Source organism: Ambystoma mexicanum, chromosome 4p (assembly GCF_040938575.1).
Source record: "Ambystoma mexicanum isolate Mex_15411 chromosome 4p, UKY_AmexF1_1, whole genome shotgun sequence".
In the NCBI taxonomy this organism is placed as follows: Eukaryota; Metazoa; Chordata; class Amphibia; order Caudata; family Ambystomatidae; genus Ambystoma; species Ambystoma mexicanum.
Window position 1 is genome coordinate 855895967 of NC_090927.1, and position 20695 is coordinate 855916661.

At 48.5% G+C, this 20695-nt stretch overlaps 1 protein-coding gene across 2 annotated transcripts in view; it reads right to left on the reverse strand.

Moving 5' to 3' along the window:
• UFL1 (UFM1 specific ligase 1) overlaps positions 1-20695 on the reverse strand; it is a 1228658-nt gene that overhangs the window by 43597 nt on the left and 1164366 nt on the right. For both annotated transcript variants that reach the window (XM_069606422.1, XM_069606423.1), the window contains one exon: positions 19799-19979. In XM_069606422.1, the coding sequence (XP_069462523.1) occupies positions 19799-19979 (181 nt within the window). The remainder of the gene's footprint in view (positions 1-19798; positions 19980-20695) is intronic.

Here is a 20695-nt window from a genome sequence, read left to right on the forward strand (position 1 = left end):
GTATAATGTGGGCTCCACCTTCTGATATATCTCTAAGGTAAACTCCTAGTAACTTAGTATCAATAGCTCAAGGAAGCACTACAGATAAGCCCAAGGCACTGTGGGTTTACAAGACAACAAAGAGAAAACTCTGAGAAATCTTTCAGAGTGCTGAGTGCTAACCAAACGGCAGATAACTGCCTAAATGTACTTAATAATATGCCAGTTTAACATAATATAATCTATAATAGACAAATTAGTGTGATCCGAAAGCTTGGTTTTGATTCATATTTTCCCAATCAGAGGAATCTGACAGAGTAGCATTTCATGTTACCTATGCTTTTATGGCCACCATCGATTGTCAGGGCAAATAAGTACTGTATTCACGTCAATAGTAGAACCTCTGTGCTCCGGATCACTGTGCATTCTTCCTCATTAAGGGTGAAAGAAAAAGCCGTCTCTATGAAGGCTGCTACACTAATATGCAGTCATTTCTTTCTGTAGATAGCTGTTCAATTTCATTAAGGCGGCTTCAGGTTCGCGAGAGAACCTTCATGAACAGAATGAACATAAATCATAGGTATCTCCGTCATCTGTAAATGAGGTACCTAACTATCAAGCCTTAAGGAGACATTACCATTCAAGAAATACATGACAAGGGTGAAGGAGCAGGAGTTTGACTTGATGTGACTTGTGCCATATGAATTATAAATGTCTTTTGGGTCTTGAAGAAAGAGGGAGAGAAGGAATTAACAACTCACTGAAACTGGTCTACCACAGATAAATGCAATGTCTAACCAAAAACTAGACATTCCAGAGAAATTATTTTCAGTTTTTAGGTTTTATATGTGAGCAGATAAGTAGGGAGAAATAAATTGGGTTGGACTCCCTTCTGTGCTCCTGTTTCTGGCTTTCCCAGTTTTTTGTACTTTTCTGAGATATTGGTCTGCATAAGCTTAGGGTAATCTCTTTTTCTATCTCCCAACCCTAGATAAGAAGTGTACCATCAGTTACCAGGGCAAACCACCCCACGAGGGACATCTAATAGTGGTTGGAGGGCAAGAACAGCTATTTGTCTAGCTTATAAAAATATATGAAGTAAGGTGTATACACCTGGACTCCTTTGTGTGTTCAAGCACCCATGTGTGCCATGATAGAACAGGTTGGCAAGTGAAGCTGCAGCACACCCACAACAAGCGTTGTCCAGATTAGCCTCAGGGAACACACGTGGGTGTAACCAGTTAACTACCTCATCTATCAATCTTCTAGATCATTATGACTCCCCCGGTATGGGAAAATCATGTGATCTCTCGACTTCCGGCATTGAAACCAGATCGTGGAAGGCTGATGGCAGGTCTAATGGTTGTCACTAAATCTTCATCTAATTTGGTGGTAGAACCATGGGTTTCTCCTAGTTCCTATATACAACTTATTAAAATTAAATTTACCTCTTTTTCTATCGCATGCATTAACCTTTATTGGAATCATGCGGCTATAAACAATGATCAGTTTATGCAAGATCTCGAAGATACACTGGATCTCATTGCTCACGATGCCTCTAGTGACTACACGGTCCTAGCCGGCGACTTGAACATCAGTTGCATTATGAAACCGGATAAAGTGTTGTCCGATGTTGCAATTCGTTGGTCAAGATTTACGCAGGATAGAGATCTCTTGATGACAAATGGAGTTGATGCTGAGATTTGTCCAATGACACACACACGGCAAAGAGGATCCCAAATAGCTCACATAGATTACATTTATGTTGATGGGAACCTATTTGCCAGAATGGATACATTCAGTATCATATCCCAATCGGTTAGTGATCATCATATTCTAACATTAACATGGTCTCTACTGATGTCTGAGGGGATGGGATGGCAGAAATATTTTGGCTCGCAACTAACCTGTACTTCTGAACATGTTCAGATGGATGGCAGAAAAATTCCAGACCTTGCTGGTAAAAATCATGTACCCTAATAACATATTGACACCAGCTCTCATGTATAAAAAAGGAGAATATTTAGCTGCGATGCAGACGTTTAAAATAACTGGGAATAAGCAAGCTAATTCAGTTATAGTTCATGCTCATACATATGATGCTGATGTTCAATCTAAAAAAATCTCTTGAGAGCAAGCATTCGTGCACTGAAACATCTTCCACTAGATGTGAGAGTGCGCAAAGTAAGGCTACTTAAAAATAAGTACAAGAATTGGATAAAGGCTCGTAGAGTTCATATGCAACTTATTGATGCTCAAATTATGTTACGATCCTTGGCTTATAAAAGTTCTGCCTTAATACGAGGTCTTAGTAAAAAGGTCATGTCTCCAGCTCAGACCATGATGCAGGTTAATGCGGTGTCAGAATCTGTGTGCACGCAGTACTGCAGTTCTTTATATGCAGCTAGCCCATGGATAAACTGCGCCCCTCCTATGCTTGATGATGCAAGTGTTGATGTTATTATTTCTGAGGAAGATGTGATATTTTTTACTTCTAAATTATATACTTCCTGGACGCACCCCCAAGCCTGGGCCAGAATCCTTTGTGTAATATTCTCTCAGGTTATCTATATGCGCCGTAGTACATCAACCTGGCAAAAATCGATAATTGTCCCAATTTCAAAAAAGGGGGATGGCTCTCAACCCACGAATTATAGACCAGTGGCGCTTTTCGATGCCCCGGGCAAAATTTCTGCACGATTAGTACTAAAAGATTTTAACATCTGGGCTGTAAACAATAATATACATGATCCCTTTCAATCTGGCTTCATGCCCAGTATTGGGACTGCAATGAATTTAAACACACTACACATCATCAAGCATCAGAGGGGTCAGAAAAGTCTGCCTCTATATGCCGCTTTCATTGACTTTCAAACCGCATTTGATTCTGTTTCGAGACATCTGTTATTTTATAAGTTGAGCAGGGCCAAATGCCCCTCACAGCTGCAATATAGGATCCGACAATTCCATTCCGACACCTGAGTCCAAATAAGACTATCTCTAGATGGTAGACAATCAACCCCTATTGAAACTCAGAGGGTTGAAGCAGGGGTGTTTGTTGGCGTCAGCGATGTTCATCTTTTTCATTTCAGATATTGGTTGGAGCTTTGTTCAGGTCATCTCAGATCCTCCTCGGGTGGCGCAGCAGGCGGTCCCCTGGATGTTCTACGCCAACAATTTAGTTTTGTTGGCGAAGACACCAAGGGGACTGCAGGTACTTCTGATTGAACTGGATAATTATGTACGATTGAATTATACGATTATTAATCTTTCAAAGTCGAAGATTATGATATTTGATTCAATTCAGAAAACCAAGCAAAATAAATTTAAGTGGATTTTACAAGTAAAATCCATGGGAAATAGTCTGGGAGTATAAATACTTGGGCATGATAGTTAACGATCAAATGTCAGAAGCGCCATATTTCCGTGATGTAATTAAAAAAATGAAAACTGCAGCAACTCAAGCAAGCCTCCTAAATCAAAGATATGGAAGATTTTCACTTAAACCTGTGATACATTTCTATGTACAGAAAGCGGTACCCACCACCATCTATGGTGCGGAAACCCGTAATTGGCGAGGGCCATTATATTGTACAGTGATTTAAGGTTTATATTGCAAGAGAGTATTGAGACTTCCAAAGAGTCTCTCGATGTGTACATTGAGGTTCGAACTAAGTCTTGTCTCTCCATACACAATGTATATGTGGAGGATGTGTAGTCTTTACAAGAAGTGCATGATGAATGGCAAAGATGGTTCATTGCTTTGCTTTTTGTTATGTCAAAGTACAAAAGTATTGACGATCATAAACAGATGAAGATCTGGCGAACTAAAGTCCAGGAATTTTTGCTTTCTACGGATGTAACTCTGAATATGTTAATATACAATCCTAATAGGGGCAACAACAAAAAATGTGGGATTGGGTCAATACTCATTCACAATGCCTGCAAAAAAAGCATCTAAAGGTTTATACAGCTTTGGAGAAAAAAAACACAAACACCAGAGTCATACGTCACGCAGTTTCCATCTGCAAAATATTGTGACTTATTTCTTCGCTTTCGATTGAATCTTTGGAGAAATATTGGCAAAACGGAACCTGATCTCTTTTTAAACACAAATATATGCCGCTTTTGTGAAAATGATGCTGAACCTGAAGCACTTATACATTTGATTGTTGACTGTCCTCCTTTATTAAGTTTAAGAAAAGTATTTTGAAGGTTTCTTTAGCGGTTATTGTTCGGTTATAACAGACTTTGGAGAATGCTATATAATGCCCAATTAACATCCATGAGATTGACAATGGTCAATTTCTTGCTGGCTTAAAGTTGGATAAATGTGGAGATATACAAAATTAATCGAGAAATGAGAGGGATGAAATGGTAGAATGTAAATACGTTATGGATGATGAACAGATAATGCTTAAACTAGGGAGTGTATAGTTACAATGCTATTATAGCTGATGAGTTGGAAGTAATACCCTTAATAATGCAATTGAAGAATGATTCACCTTTTCTGCATCTTTTCTTTTGTTTTCTTTTAGCATTTGATTTTAAATAACATTGAGTCACTGATGAATTTATGTATATGTCAGTTATGATTAATTGTATTCAGAAGTGATGTATAACGATTCATATGCAGAATTGTGTATTTGTCTTGGTTTTATTTGTTAAATTAGACTTTTTAAAATGTATTATATTGACAAGTTGTTTCAACAAATAAATCAATAAAACATTTTTTTTTCAAACAACAAGCGATCTTGGCAGGCCAACAGACAGCGTGCACATGCATGCACCATGTACACCCTCAGCAGGCACTACCTCCACCTAGCAGTACTCATTGGCCCAAAACCATCCCATGCCAATCGTTCAAAATGTGCAATGTAGCACGACTGCAAGATGATTGACAGCTTGTCATTATACTCCTCAAAAGGTAGACAGTCCACAGGCAGTGAAGAGGCCAGACCCTCCACTGCTGCCACTCCATCCACCTCCACCCATGCACAGGTCAGACCCGTGGGCAGCGGAAGTAAGAGGAGGAGCAAGGCCACAAGAAACCACTGAAGTGGAACCATTGGTTGGAACATAGGACAGCACCATCCCCACAGCGGTGACCAGTGGCCCCTCCAACGGCCATGCAGGGGACATGGTTGCCACTGAAGTTGCCATAGCCAATCCACAGCCAGCACCTGTGGCAATCCACACAGCTGCAGTCCCCTCTCCAGCACCCATACTTCAGGGTACCAGCACACCCTCCTTGAGTATTGCAACAGCAGTCCCAACAGCATTGTGAAACTGGCAGCGACCGCACCACTGATGAGGAGCGGGACATGGGCTTCCGCAACTCGTGTTTCAGGCCCAACCCTCCCCTACAGCCCACACCTCTGCCCATGCACAACATGGCAGCCATTTGGGCACGCTAGATGCCACAGAGCGGCGCCAGGCATCACCCGAGACACGGAGCAAGCAGGTGGAGCATGTGCAGGCCGCCAGATCTCCTGTTCCCTCTGCCAGGCCACCGCTGTCATCACCACGGCCAGGCAGAGAATGAAGGAACACTGTTTCGAACAGGAGGTCTTTGTCAAGGCGGTTAAGGTGTTGCTTGGTATATATTACCGAATTGAATGGATGCTGGATATCAACTGTAATACCAGTGTGGCCTCTGGAAAGTAGATGTGCGGTCACAGTGATCTTTCAAGTGTTTTGGGGAGGGTTTTGGAAGGGTTTTTGGGGATGGTGGTTTGGGTGGAGTTGTTTGTGGAGGGGGGAGGTGTTGTAGGGATGGTTATTTGACATTTGTTCATTAAATAATTGCTTACGGATTCCAAGATGGCCGCTGAGCAGGGAGGACATGCGTGAGCGTTGCTCCGTCTCCCGGCTCGGGGCTGACACAATAAGATCGACAAATTAAGCAGCCGTGGCCCCCCCCGGGAGATCTGTGTCACCGGTGGATGAAACGATAAGAACGGGAGAGGAACGAAAACGGGTCCCCCACACCGCCGCACAGCCGAGGTGAAGCGGTGCCGCAAGAGATACAGAGACACGGGCCCGCCATTACAGATCTTCGTACGCAGTCGAGTCCGGGGCCGAGGGAGATCCGGAATGCCTACTTCCTATACAGAAGCAACCCGACGGGCGACAGAAGGAAGAGACCCCCCCGCTCCCAGAGCGGCCGGCGCCATCGTGCCTAACGCGGCACAAGAGCCGTGGACAACCCTGTGAGACTCCGGGGCAGGCGGAGGTGACGCGGCCGGCCCCCCGGGGAAATCGAAAGGAAGAGAAGCAGGCGCGGAGAAGAAGGCGCGGCGAGGAATGCACCTCAGAGGACGGAGGAGAATGGAGCAGCCATAGAGGACCCGAGCCAGGAAACGGCACCCCTGCTGGCCACGGACCCCCGCGAGGAGAGAAGGCGCCCAGAGATCTCGGCTCTCCACCCCCACCAGCAGTCCAGGAACGGAAATAGCGGCGAACACACGACACACGGCACCCACACAGGATAGAAGGTCAGGAGACACCCAGAGGAAATTCCCGGGAGGAAGGGGCATAATCGCAACCCCCATTCAAAACAGACACATATCCCTCCCACTACAGACTGAGGACAGGGACAGCGAGCCGGGTAAGGGCAAAACCCACCGCATCATAAGCCACCGCAAAACGGTTTGGAAGAGGGACCGGTATCCGCGCCCTACCCGCTACAATCAGCACACATTGGTGGCAGCCCCCAAAAGACCCACAACCAAACCCGGCACCCAGTGGGCATGCGAAAGAGGCAAAAGGAGCCTCGAGTCAACGATAGCCCCCACTCGACCTACAGGACTCACCCCTAGCAAGTGAGAATACGCAGGAAGCGGCGCTCACTAACAAAGAGTAAAATACGAGCACACATGTCAAGATCCAGGAGCAGGAAATCCGAAGCCACAACACAAAGGGAAGCAAGACAAGCAAAGGGAAAGCACCCGCCCATAGAGATAAAATAAGGCCCTCAAGCGCAGACATAGCTAGTCCAGACATGGCAACTAAGGAAGACATGAGAGACTGGTTCAAAGAATTTCAGGACCAATTTATGACCTCAATGCACACACAATTTGAGTCCATGAAGAGTGAGCTGAAACAAACCGTACAGGAGATGAAGGTGGATCTGGGCAAACTGGAAGAGAGAACAGACATACTTGAGAGAACACTTCAGAACCTTGATGAAGAAACACAACAATACGCAGAAACACAAGAACATCTGGCCAGACTCCCACACAACCTGGAGATACAATGCGAAGACTTAGAAAATAGATCGCGGAGATCTAACATTCGTATCAAGAACATGGTTGAATCGGTTGAGGATAAAGATCTAAAATCTGCAGTGCAACAAGTGTTCAGGGACACGATCGACGAAGAAGAGGAGTCAGCGATCCTCATAGACAGAGTCCACAGAGTAGGCCCGCGAAGGAATGGGGAGCCAGGGAACCGACCAAGAGATGTACTAGTGGCAATGACCTCATATACTCAGAAGGAACAAATCCTAAGAAAGGCGAGAACGATGGATCAGATAAAAATGAATGGGGTCAATGTGCAATTCTATCAAGACTTGGCCCAGTCAACCCTCCAACGACATAGGGAAATGGCCCCGATCACGAAAGAACTCACCACAAGACAGATCCGGTACAAATGGACCTTCCCGTTTGGCCTTCTGTTCACGTGGGAAGGTGCACAACACCGAATAACAACGAGCGAAGAAGGCCGACAAATAATGAACCTGCAAGATGACAAGGAAGAGAGAGCCCGACCTAGAGACACAGCGAGGGGGCGTAAAATTTTAAATAGCTGGCAAACCATTGCACCCAAAGGGCAGAGACCCAACAAAAACCGGGAGCAAAAAGCGCCATCATCCCCACCGAAGCAAGGAGTTTCCATATAACACCACCAAGACACTCAAATTGGAATGACAAGCATACCGGGACCACGGCAACCTAGAAGGTCGGCTGGATCCGGGAAGTACAGTATCACAACGAACACCACAAGTGGGGTTTAGGATTCCCCACGATTAGGGAACCTGAGGGCATGGTGCGAGAGGCGATTCGCCCCAGCGATCATAGGGCCCAGAGCCCTCCTCAGGGAAGTTATGGGGGGAGGGGGGAAGTTAAAGGAACTGTTAAGGGGGAAGTTGGGACGGGGACCGGGGAGAACTTTGCAGAATGCAGAAGACAAACACCTACAGACTCTGGCGGGAGATCCGAAACAAGAGAACTCACACAAAAATGGGCCTGAAGATCCTTACGTATAATATACGGGGGCTGAACTCCCCGGTCAAACGGAAAAAAGTGGAACACTACCTACACAAAGAGAGATTCGACATCCTGACAATCCAGGAGACGCAAATCCGGAAACACGACAAAGGGAAAACCCGAATCAAAGGATACACACATATTCTCCAAGCAAATGCCTCGGAGAAAAAGAGGGGAGTACTGATAGCATTCGCCAACACTCTGAACGTACAAATCCAGGGAACACTATCGGACACAAACGGCAGATATCTATTTGCGAACATAGGAATAGAGGATCTCCCATTGACAATAGCAACAATATACGCCCCAAATGTGGGTCAAGATGGCTTCATAAGGGATTGCATAGACAAATTGGAAACTTTTGCAAAGGCTGAGATCGTCCTGACAGGAAATTTCAACTTAGCATGGGACCCAAACACAGATAGCTCGACTCCAAGACACATGGGACAGGGCATACCATCCAAAGCCCTCCAAAAAGCAATGTCAAAACTAGCCCTGGAAGACACGTGGAGGAGACATAGAGGCTCGACACCAGGGTTCACCCATTTCTCACATGTACACAGTACTAGTGCCAGGATTGATTACATTTGGACGTCGTCAAGCCTTCTTGGGAAAGTCCGTGAAACGGAGGTGAGCGACATCTCCCTATCAGATCATGCCACCCTATGGATTAGCCTCCCTATTATGCGGAAACAAATACGCCTATGGAAATGGACACTGCCGAGGGAAGCCACACAAGATCCGGTCCTGAGAGAGTCCATCAGGCAGAGAACCAAAGAGTATTTCAACGAGAATGACATACAGGACATTTCCAAGTCCACCCTGTGGGAGGCATATAAAGCAGTGATACGAGGACATATAATAGCGCTCACAACTCAAAGAAACAAACAACTAAACAAGTGGGAGGCAGAACTAGAGGCTAAAAGCACGGAGCTGAGAACAGAAATGGCGCACAATAACTCCTCAATAACTCCTCAAAAGTGAAAAGAGCCTATGGACACGCCCAGGGCCAACTGGAGACTCTACGCACCAAGCGAGCCGAAAGACACCTCCTACACCTGAGGCACTGGTACTACACAAAGTCGAATAAGGCAGACAAATTACTAGCCAGACAACTGCGAGGCAAACGACAAGCCCAGTCGATAAAAGCTCTGTCAGATGAGCACGGCCAAAGATGCACTCTAACTACCAAGATGGGGAAGATCTTTCATCAGTATTACCAAAAGCTATATGCCACAGAAAACCAGAGAGAGGCGGATCAGATAACATACTTGAGTAACGTGACACTCCAGACGGTGACGCAGGAGGAGAAGCAGAGACTGGATGAGCCTATCTCAGAAGAAGAAGTAGAGAAGGCGATTAAGGAACTACCTAAAAACAAAGCACCAGGCCCGGACGGCTTCACCGCACAATTTTACAGAACATACACAGGAGAACTGACCCCGTATCTAATGGAACTTTTTAACACATTCAAGGATCGCGCGGACATTACCCCCTCCATGAATGAGGCAAATATCCTAGTATTCCACAAGCAAGGGAAAGACCCGGAAACCCAGAGCTCCTACCGCCCCATAGCATTAATTAATTTGGACGCAAAGTTATATACCAAAATCCTGGCCAAACGCCTATCGGAGGTACTTCCCAATTGAATTCACCAGGACCAGGCGGGCTTTATCCCCAGCAGAATGACCCACGACAACACCAGACGGATCATTCATTTGATAGAAAAGATTGGACACACCAAAACCGCGGCCATTCTCCTAACGCTCGACGCAGAAAAAGCGTTCGACCGGGTGGAATGGTCATTGCTATTCCACATCCTAGAGAAAATGGGACTGGGAAAGGAATTCATAAAAATGATACGAGCAAACTACAACAATCCATCGGCACGGATCTTGGTGAATGGGGAACTCACTGATTCATTCAAAATTCATCGGTGCAGAGTGCATCGGCTTGAATGGGGGCCCCATGAGCCTGGTCAGCACCACGTTAAGTTCCCACGCCGGGGCCGGGGCCTTCACCGGCGGGAACGGCCGGAACAGTCCTTTCATAAACTCTTTTACCAGTCGATGGGACCACAGGGACGTCCGTCCTGTGGTTCTGGTATATCTGGAGATCGCCGCCAGATGAATCTTAATGGAGGCATGGGCTAGCCCAGCCTTTGCCAGCGATAGCAGGTACGGCAGCATTTGAGGGGCCGTAATCCGTAGGGGGTTGATCTTCTGTGCTCGGCACCAGATAGAGAACCTCTTCCACTTATGACCGTAGCATTTGAGAGTCGAGGACGCCCTGGCCTTTGCAAGAACCTCTCTGCAATAGGCCGGTATATCGTAGCCTCCGAACTCTAGCGCTGCAGGAGCCAAGCCTGCAGGTTCAGCGACACCGGGTCGTGGTGGAAGATGGCGCCTCCTTCTCTGGAGAGAAGGTCCGCGTCCGCCGACAGCTTGATGGGAGGGGACGTTGACAAGTCCAGAAGGTCCGGGAACCAGATCTGCCTCGGCCACGCCGGTGCGACGAGGATCATCCTGCACCGGGACCTCTTGAGCTGGCTGATGAGTCGAAGCAGCAACGGCAACGGAGGAACGCATACAGGTATAGGCCGTCCCAGGGGAACGAGAACGCATCGCCCATGCTTCTCGGCTAGGGAAACCTGCTGGCGAACCTCTTGCACTTCGAGTTCGTCGCTGTTGCGAACAGGTCGATTTGGGGTTTGCCCCATCGTCGGAAGAGTTGATCCACCTGATCCTGGCGCAGTTCCCACTCGTGACACGTGCGCAGCTCCCTGCTGAGCGAGTCGGCGATGGTGTTGCTTTCTCCTGCCAGGTGGAAGGGAACCAGGAACATCCCCTGGGAGAGCGCCCAGTGCCACAGATCCTGTGCCTCCTTGGATAGGGCTGGGGATCTGGTGCCTCCCTGCTTCCGTATGTAAAACATTGTCGTGGTGTTGTCCGTGAAGATCCGCACCACCTTGCCCTTGAGCGACGGGAGGAACGATTTGAGAGCCCAGAACACGCCTCGGATTTCCAGGACGTTGATGTGCAGGAGCCTCTCCTCCGGGAGCCAGAGGCCTCTTGCGTGGAGATCTCCGGTGTGGGCGCCCCAACCTTCCAGGGAGGCGTCCATCGTCACCGTCTCCTGGTACGCAGGCGTCTGAAAGTCCTTGCCCGCCGTGATGTGCGCTCGAACGCCCCACCACTGAATCGCCCGCCGGAACACCTCGTTGAGGGGGACCCTGTCTTCGAAGGTGCCCGTCGCCTGCATCCAACGGGCGTCGAGAAATTCTTGAAGAGGGCGCATCCGTAGTCTGCAGAGGCGCACCAGGTAGATGCAAGAGGACATCATCCCCAGGAGGGACTTGATGGACCTTACCCTGGCCACGTCCGTGGCTAGCAGGCGCTGCACCTTGCCTAGAATGGTCTTCGTCCGTTCTTCCGACGGGGCCCCCAGGAGCCTCACTGTATCGAGCTTCGCTCCCAGAAACAGGGCCACCTGCGACGGCACCAGGGACTTTGGGTAGTTTATGGCGAATCCCAGGTCTGTGAGTAGCTGGACGGTCCTCGCAGTGTGTTCGACGGCGAGTTCCCTCGTCCTTGAGCAGATGAGCCAGTCGTCCAGGTAGGGGTAGACGTGAATCCCCAGCAGGCGCAGCCGCGCCGCCGCTGGTGCTAGGCACTTGGTAAAGACCCTGGGGGGCGACTTCAATCCGAACGGCAGTGCTCTGAATTGGTAGTGGCGTCCCTGGATGACAAACCTGAGGAACTTTCGGTGACTTTTGAGGATGGGAACCTGGAAGTATGCATCCTCCATGTCCAACGACGATAGAAAGTCGCCTTCCTCCAGCTGTCCCAGTACGTGCTGGAGGGTGACCATCCTGAACTTTTGTGATCTGATGTATTTGTTCAAACGACGAAGGTCCAGGATGGGGCGCCAGCCACCTGTCTTCTTCCTGACGAGGAAGTACCTTGAGTACACCCCGGAGCCTCTTCGGGACAAGCTCGATGGCGCCTTTCTTGAGCATCGCCCGTACTTCCAACAGCAGTTGCGGGACGTGATTTTCCTTCCTGGCCACAGGTGGAACGTGAGGGCACTTCTTCAGGAATTCGATAGAGTGTCCTCTTGCCAGGGTATCCAGCACCCAACGGTCGGTGGAGATGGACTTCCACACTCCGACGAAATTCGTCAGCCGGCCTCCCACCGGGGTGCTTCGGTGGGGGCCCGAGCCCACGGCCGGTTCAGTCCTGCTTGGAGGTGGTGGCCTTGCCACCCTGGCCACCTTGCCGACGGCGGAGAGGCGCTCCCTGCTTGCCGCGACCCCTGTAGGCCTCCTAAAACGACGAGGAGCGTGCCGCCTGGCGGTAGGACGATGAGCCACCGCTGGATCCCTTGGAGGCACCCTGTCTGCCTCCTGAGCTCCAAAAGGGCCGTCGTTGCTGAAGGGCTCCTAGGGCGCGGGCCGTCTCCGTTTTTATGGCTTGGAGGGATTCGTCCACCGCCTTCCCGGACAAGTTGCTGCCGTCGAACGGCATGTCCAACACCCTGGTCTGGACGTCCTGACGGAAGTCGGTCGCCCGGAGCCAACCCCGTCATCGAAGGAAAACACCGTTGCCCAGCTGGCGGAACCCGGTACCGGCAATATCGGTTGCCACCGTTATGGCGTGGTCCGACGCCACCTCGCCCTCTTGCAGTATTTCCAGGGCCTCAGACCGCTTGTCGTCCGGCAGGAAATCCAATATGGGGGCCAGCTTAAACCAGAGCTCCCTGTCGTAACGGGCCACGATCGCCAGGGCGTTGGCCGCTTTGATCGTCGTCGCCACCGACGAAATGACCCGCCGCCCCATGGCGTCCAACTTCTTTCCCTCGCCGTCCGGCGGGGAATTCGACGTCGAGGCTCCTGACCCCGCCGCTTTCTTCTTCGCCGCCGCCGAGACGACCGAGTCTGGCGTTGGCTGGGCCCTGAGGCACAGGGGAGCGGTTTCGGGGACCCGGTACTTCTTCTCGTACCGGTCCTGTTTGGCTGGTTCCGTGGAGGGGGCCTCAGTCAGTTCCTCCTCCGAGGCTGACTCCGAGCTCGAGGAGGCTACCGTGCCGCCCCTCGCTTCTTCCATCATGGCAGCCACGACGATGGTCTGAAAAGAGGATTCCCTCCTTGGCGGCAGGGAAACTCTAGTCCCGGAGGCAGTCTCCGCTGGCGGGGTCTGTGCCGGCTTGGCCAGAGTCGCCGCGATCGCCTCGATAGAGGCCTTTGCCTGCTGGGTAGGGGCCTTCACCACCTTAGGTGCGTCCCGGGCCTTCTCCTTCGGGGGAGGGGCGACGCCTCGCTCCCCCTCTTCCGAGATCGGACGGGGCTTCTCCCGAAGCTTACCCGGGGTCTCGGACTTCCTCTTCCCCGAACCGGAGCGCTGGCTCGTGGTTGACGGTGCCGGGGAAGGGGCGCCCTGCCTGGCGACCGAAGAGCCCGACCTTTCGGCGCTCCCGGAGCCAGCGGACACGCGGCGCTTGGCCTGGTGTTCGGCCCCCGTCGCCGGGGTGCCCGCACAGGACTTAGAAGCCCGCTCGGACCCTTTCTTCTTCTTCTCACCCGTTGAGCCCTTCTCCAACCAGCTGGCGAGACGGGATCGACGGTCCCTCATGGTCCGCTCCGACAAGTTCTTGCAGAACTGGCAGTCCTTCTCTACATGAGTCTTGTCCCCATGAAGACAGTAGAGGCATCGCGAATGTTCGTCTTCCTTAAACACATTCTGCAGCCCGCATCCAGGGCAGCTGCGAAACAGCTTGGGTCCGGGCGACGAACTCGCATCCTGGGCCATCTCGAAGTAGGCCGCGAATCTTCTGGAATCCTCCAAGAAGTTGATTCGACGAAATCTTCACCCTTAAGGGGCGTAGGAAAATCCCGCAACGGGTAGCCGTTAACGGGAGTAGAAACAGTGGAGCTTGAGGCTCGATTAACCGAAAAAATGTGAAAATTCACCTGAAAAAGTGTGAAACACGCAGTAAAAGCTCGAGAGCTAAGCACGAGGACTCCCAACACTTGAACGTGCGGTAAAAATCTGAAGATGGCTGCCAGAGGCGGGGCTTAGGTAGAGGGCAGTCATTGGCTGTGGTCAGTATGACGCAGAGATCAGTGATTGGTTACTACTACGAAAGACAAATCAGAAACGAAACTGATACTGATTTTTTCTTTACCGAGGATTCCCAGCCTGACGACGGGGAATATTCATGAGCATGTGAATCCATGCCAGACCCCATGCTGGAGAATGGCTTATGCAGATGACATGCTCCTGGCGCTGTCGAATCCAAAAGAATCCCTTCCGACCGTGATGAGGGAAATAGAGACCTACGGATTCATGTCCGGACTAAAAATCAACAGACATACATCAGAAATCTTAACCATAGCAGGGAACAACGAAGATAGCCAAAATCTAGCGGCGGAGCTCCAACTAAAAACAGCAGAGAGGGATCAAATACCTGGGAGTAACCCTTACAAGCAAAATCGCCCTACCTCTACGCAGAAAACCTCCCGCGTCTCCTAGAAAAGATCAAAGGAGATCTGGCGAAGTGGAATCCACTCTCAACTTCATGGTGGGGAAGAATGACTGTAATAAAAATGACTGTCCTTCCAAGGCTAATGTACACTTTCCAAGCGCTCCCGATCAGAGTTCCCCCCTCTTTCTTTAAAGCCCTCACAAAAGCAACATCTAGATATATATGGCAGTTGAAAACTCCGAGACTATCGAGCCAAACACTAACAGCGCCAAGAGAATGGGGGGGGTTGGCGCTGCCACACTTCAGAAGAAACTACGAGGAGGCGCAACTTTGGGTCCTCAAAGAATGGATCCCCGACACCTCACAAAAGATTTGGGAGGCACAAGATAGAGCGGTGGCCAGAAACCGACTCCGCAAAGTACTGTGGACAAAGCCGGAGAATAGACACCAAAATGTACGCATCAGCGAAGTGCTGAGTACTCCCCTAGACATCTGGAACAAATCGACTCGAAATCAAATTCTAACGATCGACCCAGCCCCTTTTATGCCTATGCTAGGCAACCCGGAATTCCACCCAGGTATGGAGGAGGGGGCCTATCACAAATGGGAGGAGGCAAACTGCGTAAAAGTCGGGGACATGTTCATAGGGCAACAAATGAGATCATTCTCAGACTGCAGAGACCTACTGGGGTTGACAAATAAGGACAAATTCAAATACGATCAACTCTGCCATTGGCTTTCCTCCCCACGGATAAAAACTGCAACGAGCAGAAATTTGACTCCATTTGAAAAATACATCTTGACAAACTCCGGAACCAAAAAATTTGTTTCATACAGATTTCTTAATACGCCAACAGAAAACGTCAAATGGCTATATATGAAAAGATGGGAGACCACGTTGGAGAAAGCGATCCCGAAAGAACAATGGGACTACCTATGGACCATCATCCCAAAGTGGTCTAAAGCCATACAGGTGAGGGAAGCGTGGATTAAAATCATGATTCAATGGCATTACACCCCTGAAAAACTACACAAAATGTACCCATGTACCCATCCACGCAAAACAAGTGCTGGAGGGGGTGCCCCACACCAGGGAACTGGAGACACATATGGTGGGATTGCCCAAGGCTGTCGCAATTCTGGACAGATATTAAATCCCACATGCAAGCCATGTTCAATGGGGCCGGAAACTTGCAGGATGAGGTATGGATGTGTGGCCTGTGGGACCCCAAAGACAGGCCAATGTCGATTTCCCAAAAAAAACTTCATGGGGCTCTTAACAGCGGCCTGGCTAGAAATCGCCCAAAAATGGAAACAACAATCTCCACCGTCCAACCTGGACTGGCTCAGACGAATATGGTCCCATATTGCCATAGAAAAAATCATGTACAATATCCAGGGAGAAGCCCAAAAGTTTAGCGCAACCTGGGGTACCGCACTGGAACACTTACAGAGTGATTACATGCTACAGTGGTGCCCACACAAAATCTGTATCTTGGACCTGTTTACCTGAAACTTGAACTCCAGAGAACATGAAGCTGCAACAGAGACTTATCTGCATTCCGACGGGAGGGGAGGGGGGGAAGAGTTAAGGACTGACGTTCGGTCCTGCATTGTTTGTTAATACTAAAAATACAGAACGATATGGAAATGTATGCCTGTATTTAAACAAATGCCAATAAAAACACATTTTAAATAATTGTTTACTTGAAGCAATGCTTGGACATTCTGTGTTGTGTGCAAGTGTTTTATTCATAATGTAACTGTATACAGAGGTGCGTTGCAAATGCATATCAATTGGCCTTTAAAACAAATTGTCAATAATTTCTTGTGAATCAAACGTCCATCTCTACCCTCTTCCCGCTCACTATGTGGCAGCACAGCAACCACAGGTAGCGAGTCCTCTTGTTCTGGGTGTGGCATGTCCTCATCAGGGGGAAAGGGAAAATTCCACCTGAGGCAAATGTCGTGCAGCATGGATTTGGTCAAAATGACTGAATCCAGATGACCTAAAATAGAGACTACTAAATGTGCTACTGACTAAATGTTCGTAGAACATTTTGTAGTATCTATGTGGTGGTGCAGCTAATAATTTTTTTTTCCGGTAGGAACAGCATCAGGGTATCCTCCGCAACACCCCGGTCACTATACTATAAAGTAAAGTGAATGGGGGTTTGTAGCTGACCCGACCAAAAAAAAATAAAAAATAAGCTGCAGGGGCATCCCCCGCAACACCCCGCTCACTATACTATACAGTACAGTATGTGCGGAGTCTGTGGATTCCACATGGGTGTCATCAGCTATGGTAGCTGGGGGCATCCAGAGTCACCTGCAAGTGCAAAGGTCATATGTGTGAGTCACAGAGCATTGTGGATGTGTTAGCCGTTACAACAACATGTTGCTGGACAGTCTGTGCGTGCATTTCACAATTATCACACAACTTGTATCTGGAGTCATTCACTCAGCAGGAACATTTGTTCTGTCATGTAAGATCATGCACACAGCTCCCAGCCAGCACTCGTTGATTTCAGGGTCTGTGATTGACAGGACAGAATGCCATGGTGCCCGTGTGTTGCTCCCATGCATGTGCTCTGATGGGTTATTAGTTGTACTTGTGCAGGTTGTCTGCTTCTTTTCCATTATGGCTTCACATACATGGTTACCTGAGTACATGGCATTACTCCTGCCAGTGTTGCATTCTTTTGTTGAAGCGTGTCGTTTCATGTATAGGGATATGCTATGTTGCATTGTGGTTCCTATAGTGCTGTGTGTGTGTGTTGCTATCCTGCTGGGGCAATATGCATTGGCGATTTACTGCAGAATTGTCACTCACGTCCTAGACCTGTGGGTTTTAGGCTGTCATGTGCGGGTGAGGGGACAGGTTCCTGCATGTACAGGGCCTTGACAGGGCGGCATGGATTCTTCAGTTGTGGTAATCCCTGCCCTCACATGGCATTTCACTTGTGCTGTGAGAATAGTCTGTGTGATGGCACTTGTACTCACCCAATATCCACGTCCACTGCCCTCTGTGCCTCTCCATGTATCCAGGCAGTGTGCTGTTCTGCAGGACCATGGCATCGTGGGTGGAACCATGGCAGCGGGCACAGCAGTGTGCTATGATTGGTCAGAATCGCAGGTGTCCTGGACATTGAGGGAGTGGTACTGCTTCTGGTAGCGGTATATCTCTTCAGATGCCTGGGGGGCCACCAACACCACATGGGCGCAGTCCAGAGCAGCTATCACGTCGGGCATGTGTGCTGCTTTATAAAGGAGTGCATTCATGGTATTCTCCTGAGTGGTGAGCAGGGAGATGTGCTGAGAGACATGGCACAGGAGTACTTCGAGCACCTGAACGAGTACATTTGAATATGTGGGCTGGGTCATGCTGTACAGCATGCCCACAGTATGCTGGAAGGTGCCCTTGCCAAGAAATGCAGGACTGACACAAGATTCAGCAGTGGGGGTAAGGCTGTACTGATGTTAATGCTGCTCTCCATATTATACTGGATCAGGGTGACCAGCTCTGCGATGATCTCCCTGTATGTCCAGGTAACGGCCTGACCCGGGGTATGGGTGCTCGTCCTGCATGGCTTGTCCGCCTCCTCCTCCTCTTCCTCCTCCTCCTCCTCCTCCTCCTCCTCCTCCTCCGTGTCCTGTACCCTGTGTTGCTCTTCCAGCCTCTGCAGCACAATGCACAGCTGGAGCAGGTGCACATCCATGCATCCATGTTCAGAAGAGCTAGGGGCAACATGATGGTGTTGGAAAGTGTGCTTGGGGAAGGCGTGGGCCTTATGCACCCTTCCTGAATGGATTGGGTGCACCTGTGTCTTAATGTCCATCACCTGTATGCATTTACCTCCACTTTTTAGTTGGCAGTAAATGCATTGTGCTATTGGCAGTATTACTGACCAATTTGAATGGTATTACTGTCATATTTCAACTTGTAATATCGCAGTAATACCATTTTGTGATTTCGGCAGTAAATCCGTTGGTGGTAATACCATTGGTGTTGAGTCCACAGATGGTAATACTGTTGGTGGTATTACCACTAATGGTATTACCGTTGGCTCCTAAATTTGCGGTACAGTAAAAGTGGTGGTAATACGGTTACCACCACCTTTAACATGTGCCACCAGACTTATAATGAGCCCCACAGTACTGCGCTACTGTTAAAAGATACACGCCCAAACGTTGGCTACTTACCCCTTGTACGGTGCTTGCCTGCTCTTAAGCTAGGTCTGCACTTTAAACAATAACATCAAATAGGAGAGTAGTAGTGTGGAGAAGGAAGTAGTAGTGTGGAGGAGGTGAGTAGTAGTACAGAGGAGTGGAGTAGAAGGGAGAAGTAAGATTGGGGAGAATCTAGCAACATCAGAGGGTGGAATTAAGTGGTAGAAGGCAAGAGACAGAGGAGACAGACGGAAGGAAAGAAGTTGTTGGAGTCAGAAAGAGAGCATGGGGAAGAGGAAAGTATTATAGAGACAGAGTGGGGGCTTGAGTCCCCAACGGCACAGTCATATACTACTCTTTAGAACTAATCATTAGTATTGTAGGGTCAGCGAGGAAGCCCCTGAGGGAGACCAGATAGCCTGCTTTCAGGCCTGCAGCTAAATGCAGCAGTTAAGACATTAAGGGACATAAAAGACGCCTGGGTTGGGGGCGGGGTGGTTGCACAGAGAGGCAAAAGAGGAAGGCATGGCCCTAGCAACACTTACCAAACCCTTTTCCAGCTGGTGCCTTTGACCAAATAATTTGTCTGTCTGTTCTAAATAATCACATCATTACTCCAAGGAAGAATATGTACCCTTTGCTATATTTGTAATAAAAACTCTTGATCTATCAGTGGGATTCTGGATTCTTATGGCCATCTGCGACACCTCATTGTTATATTTAAATGAATTCAAATCAGAGTGTGTGAAGCTGTGAAAAGGTGTTGGCTTTACTTCAACAACCTACTAAATTGAAGATCCGATTGCCTTCACTATACAGCAATAAGCACAGGGATTGTGTGACATTTAAATATGATTAATGAATTTAAAGTCGTCAAACAAAAATCAGCATAGTACCTCTGGGACTTTTCTGTGGAGGAATGAAATAATTTGTGGTACACATCTTCCTGGTGCATGAAGCATGCAATGTGTAGATAGCTGAAATAACAGAACTGTAGTCAAGTGTAGAATGAGGGCTGGCTCTTCAGTGACTTTTAACTGTTCCATAAGAGCCTGCCTGTGCTGGAACACCACTTGCCTGAAAAAAGAAACAGTGAAGAAAAGCAGATTTAGAAACACTGCACCAAAAAACGTGGATGGATTGCATGATGGAGCCTCAATAGATTTGTGTGCCTAAACATTAATTTAAAACAAATATATAAATATCCACCTATTCTACTATATAGCATCACTCAAGTGTACTTATCTGATCACAGATAGAGAAAAACGGAACGTTCAAAATGCTACATGAGGGTTAGCAAGCTACCTAACAAGTACCAGAATGAATACATTGTGAACAGTAAAAACATACAATTTACTAATTCTTCCAATTCATGTACTTTTAGCTTCTCTTCCAACTTTCTCTTTGGATATTCATTGGTGCTGAGTCAAGGGAAAATAGCTACATTCTGAAGATCAGATACACATGTGGCACTACCTGTGCATGCAAGAACATGCTCCCCTACCTCATCTGAACTCCCATAACTCAATCCAAGCCTTTCTTCATACAGAAAGTAACAGTGAAGGGGTTAACAGGTTGTCAGTCTGAAGGAAGGGGGCAAAGAACTAGGGGTCACCACAGTGAGAAACCTGGGTGTACTTGCTTGTCTAGTCCCCTTTCCCCATATTTACAGGAAGAACGTTTATTGACAAATTCAAATAGAGGAATGTGAACAAATTATAACATAGCAGCCTCGCTGGATATATTCTTTGAAATTGCATACATATGCTGTGCATCTGATTTTGAGATAGCGT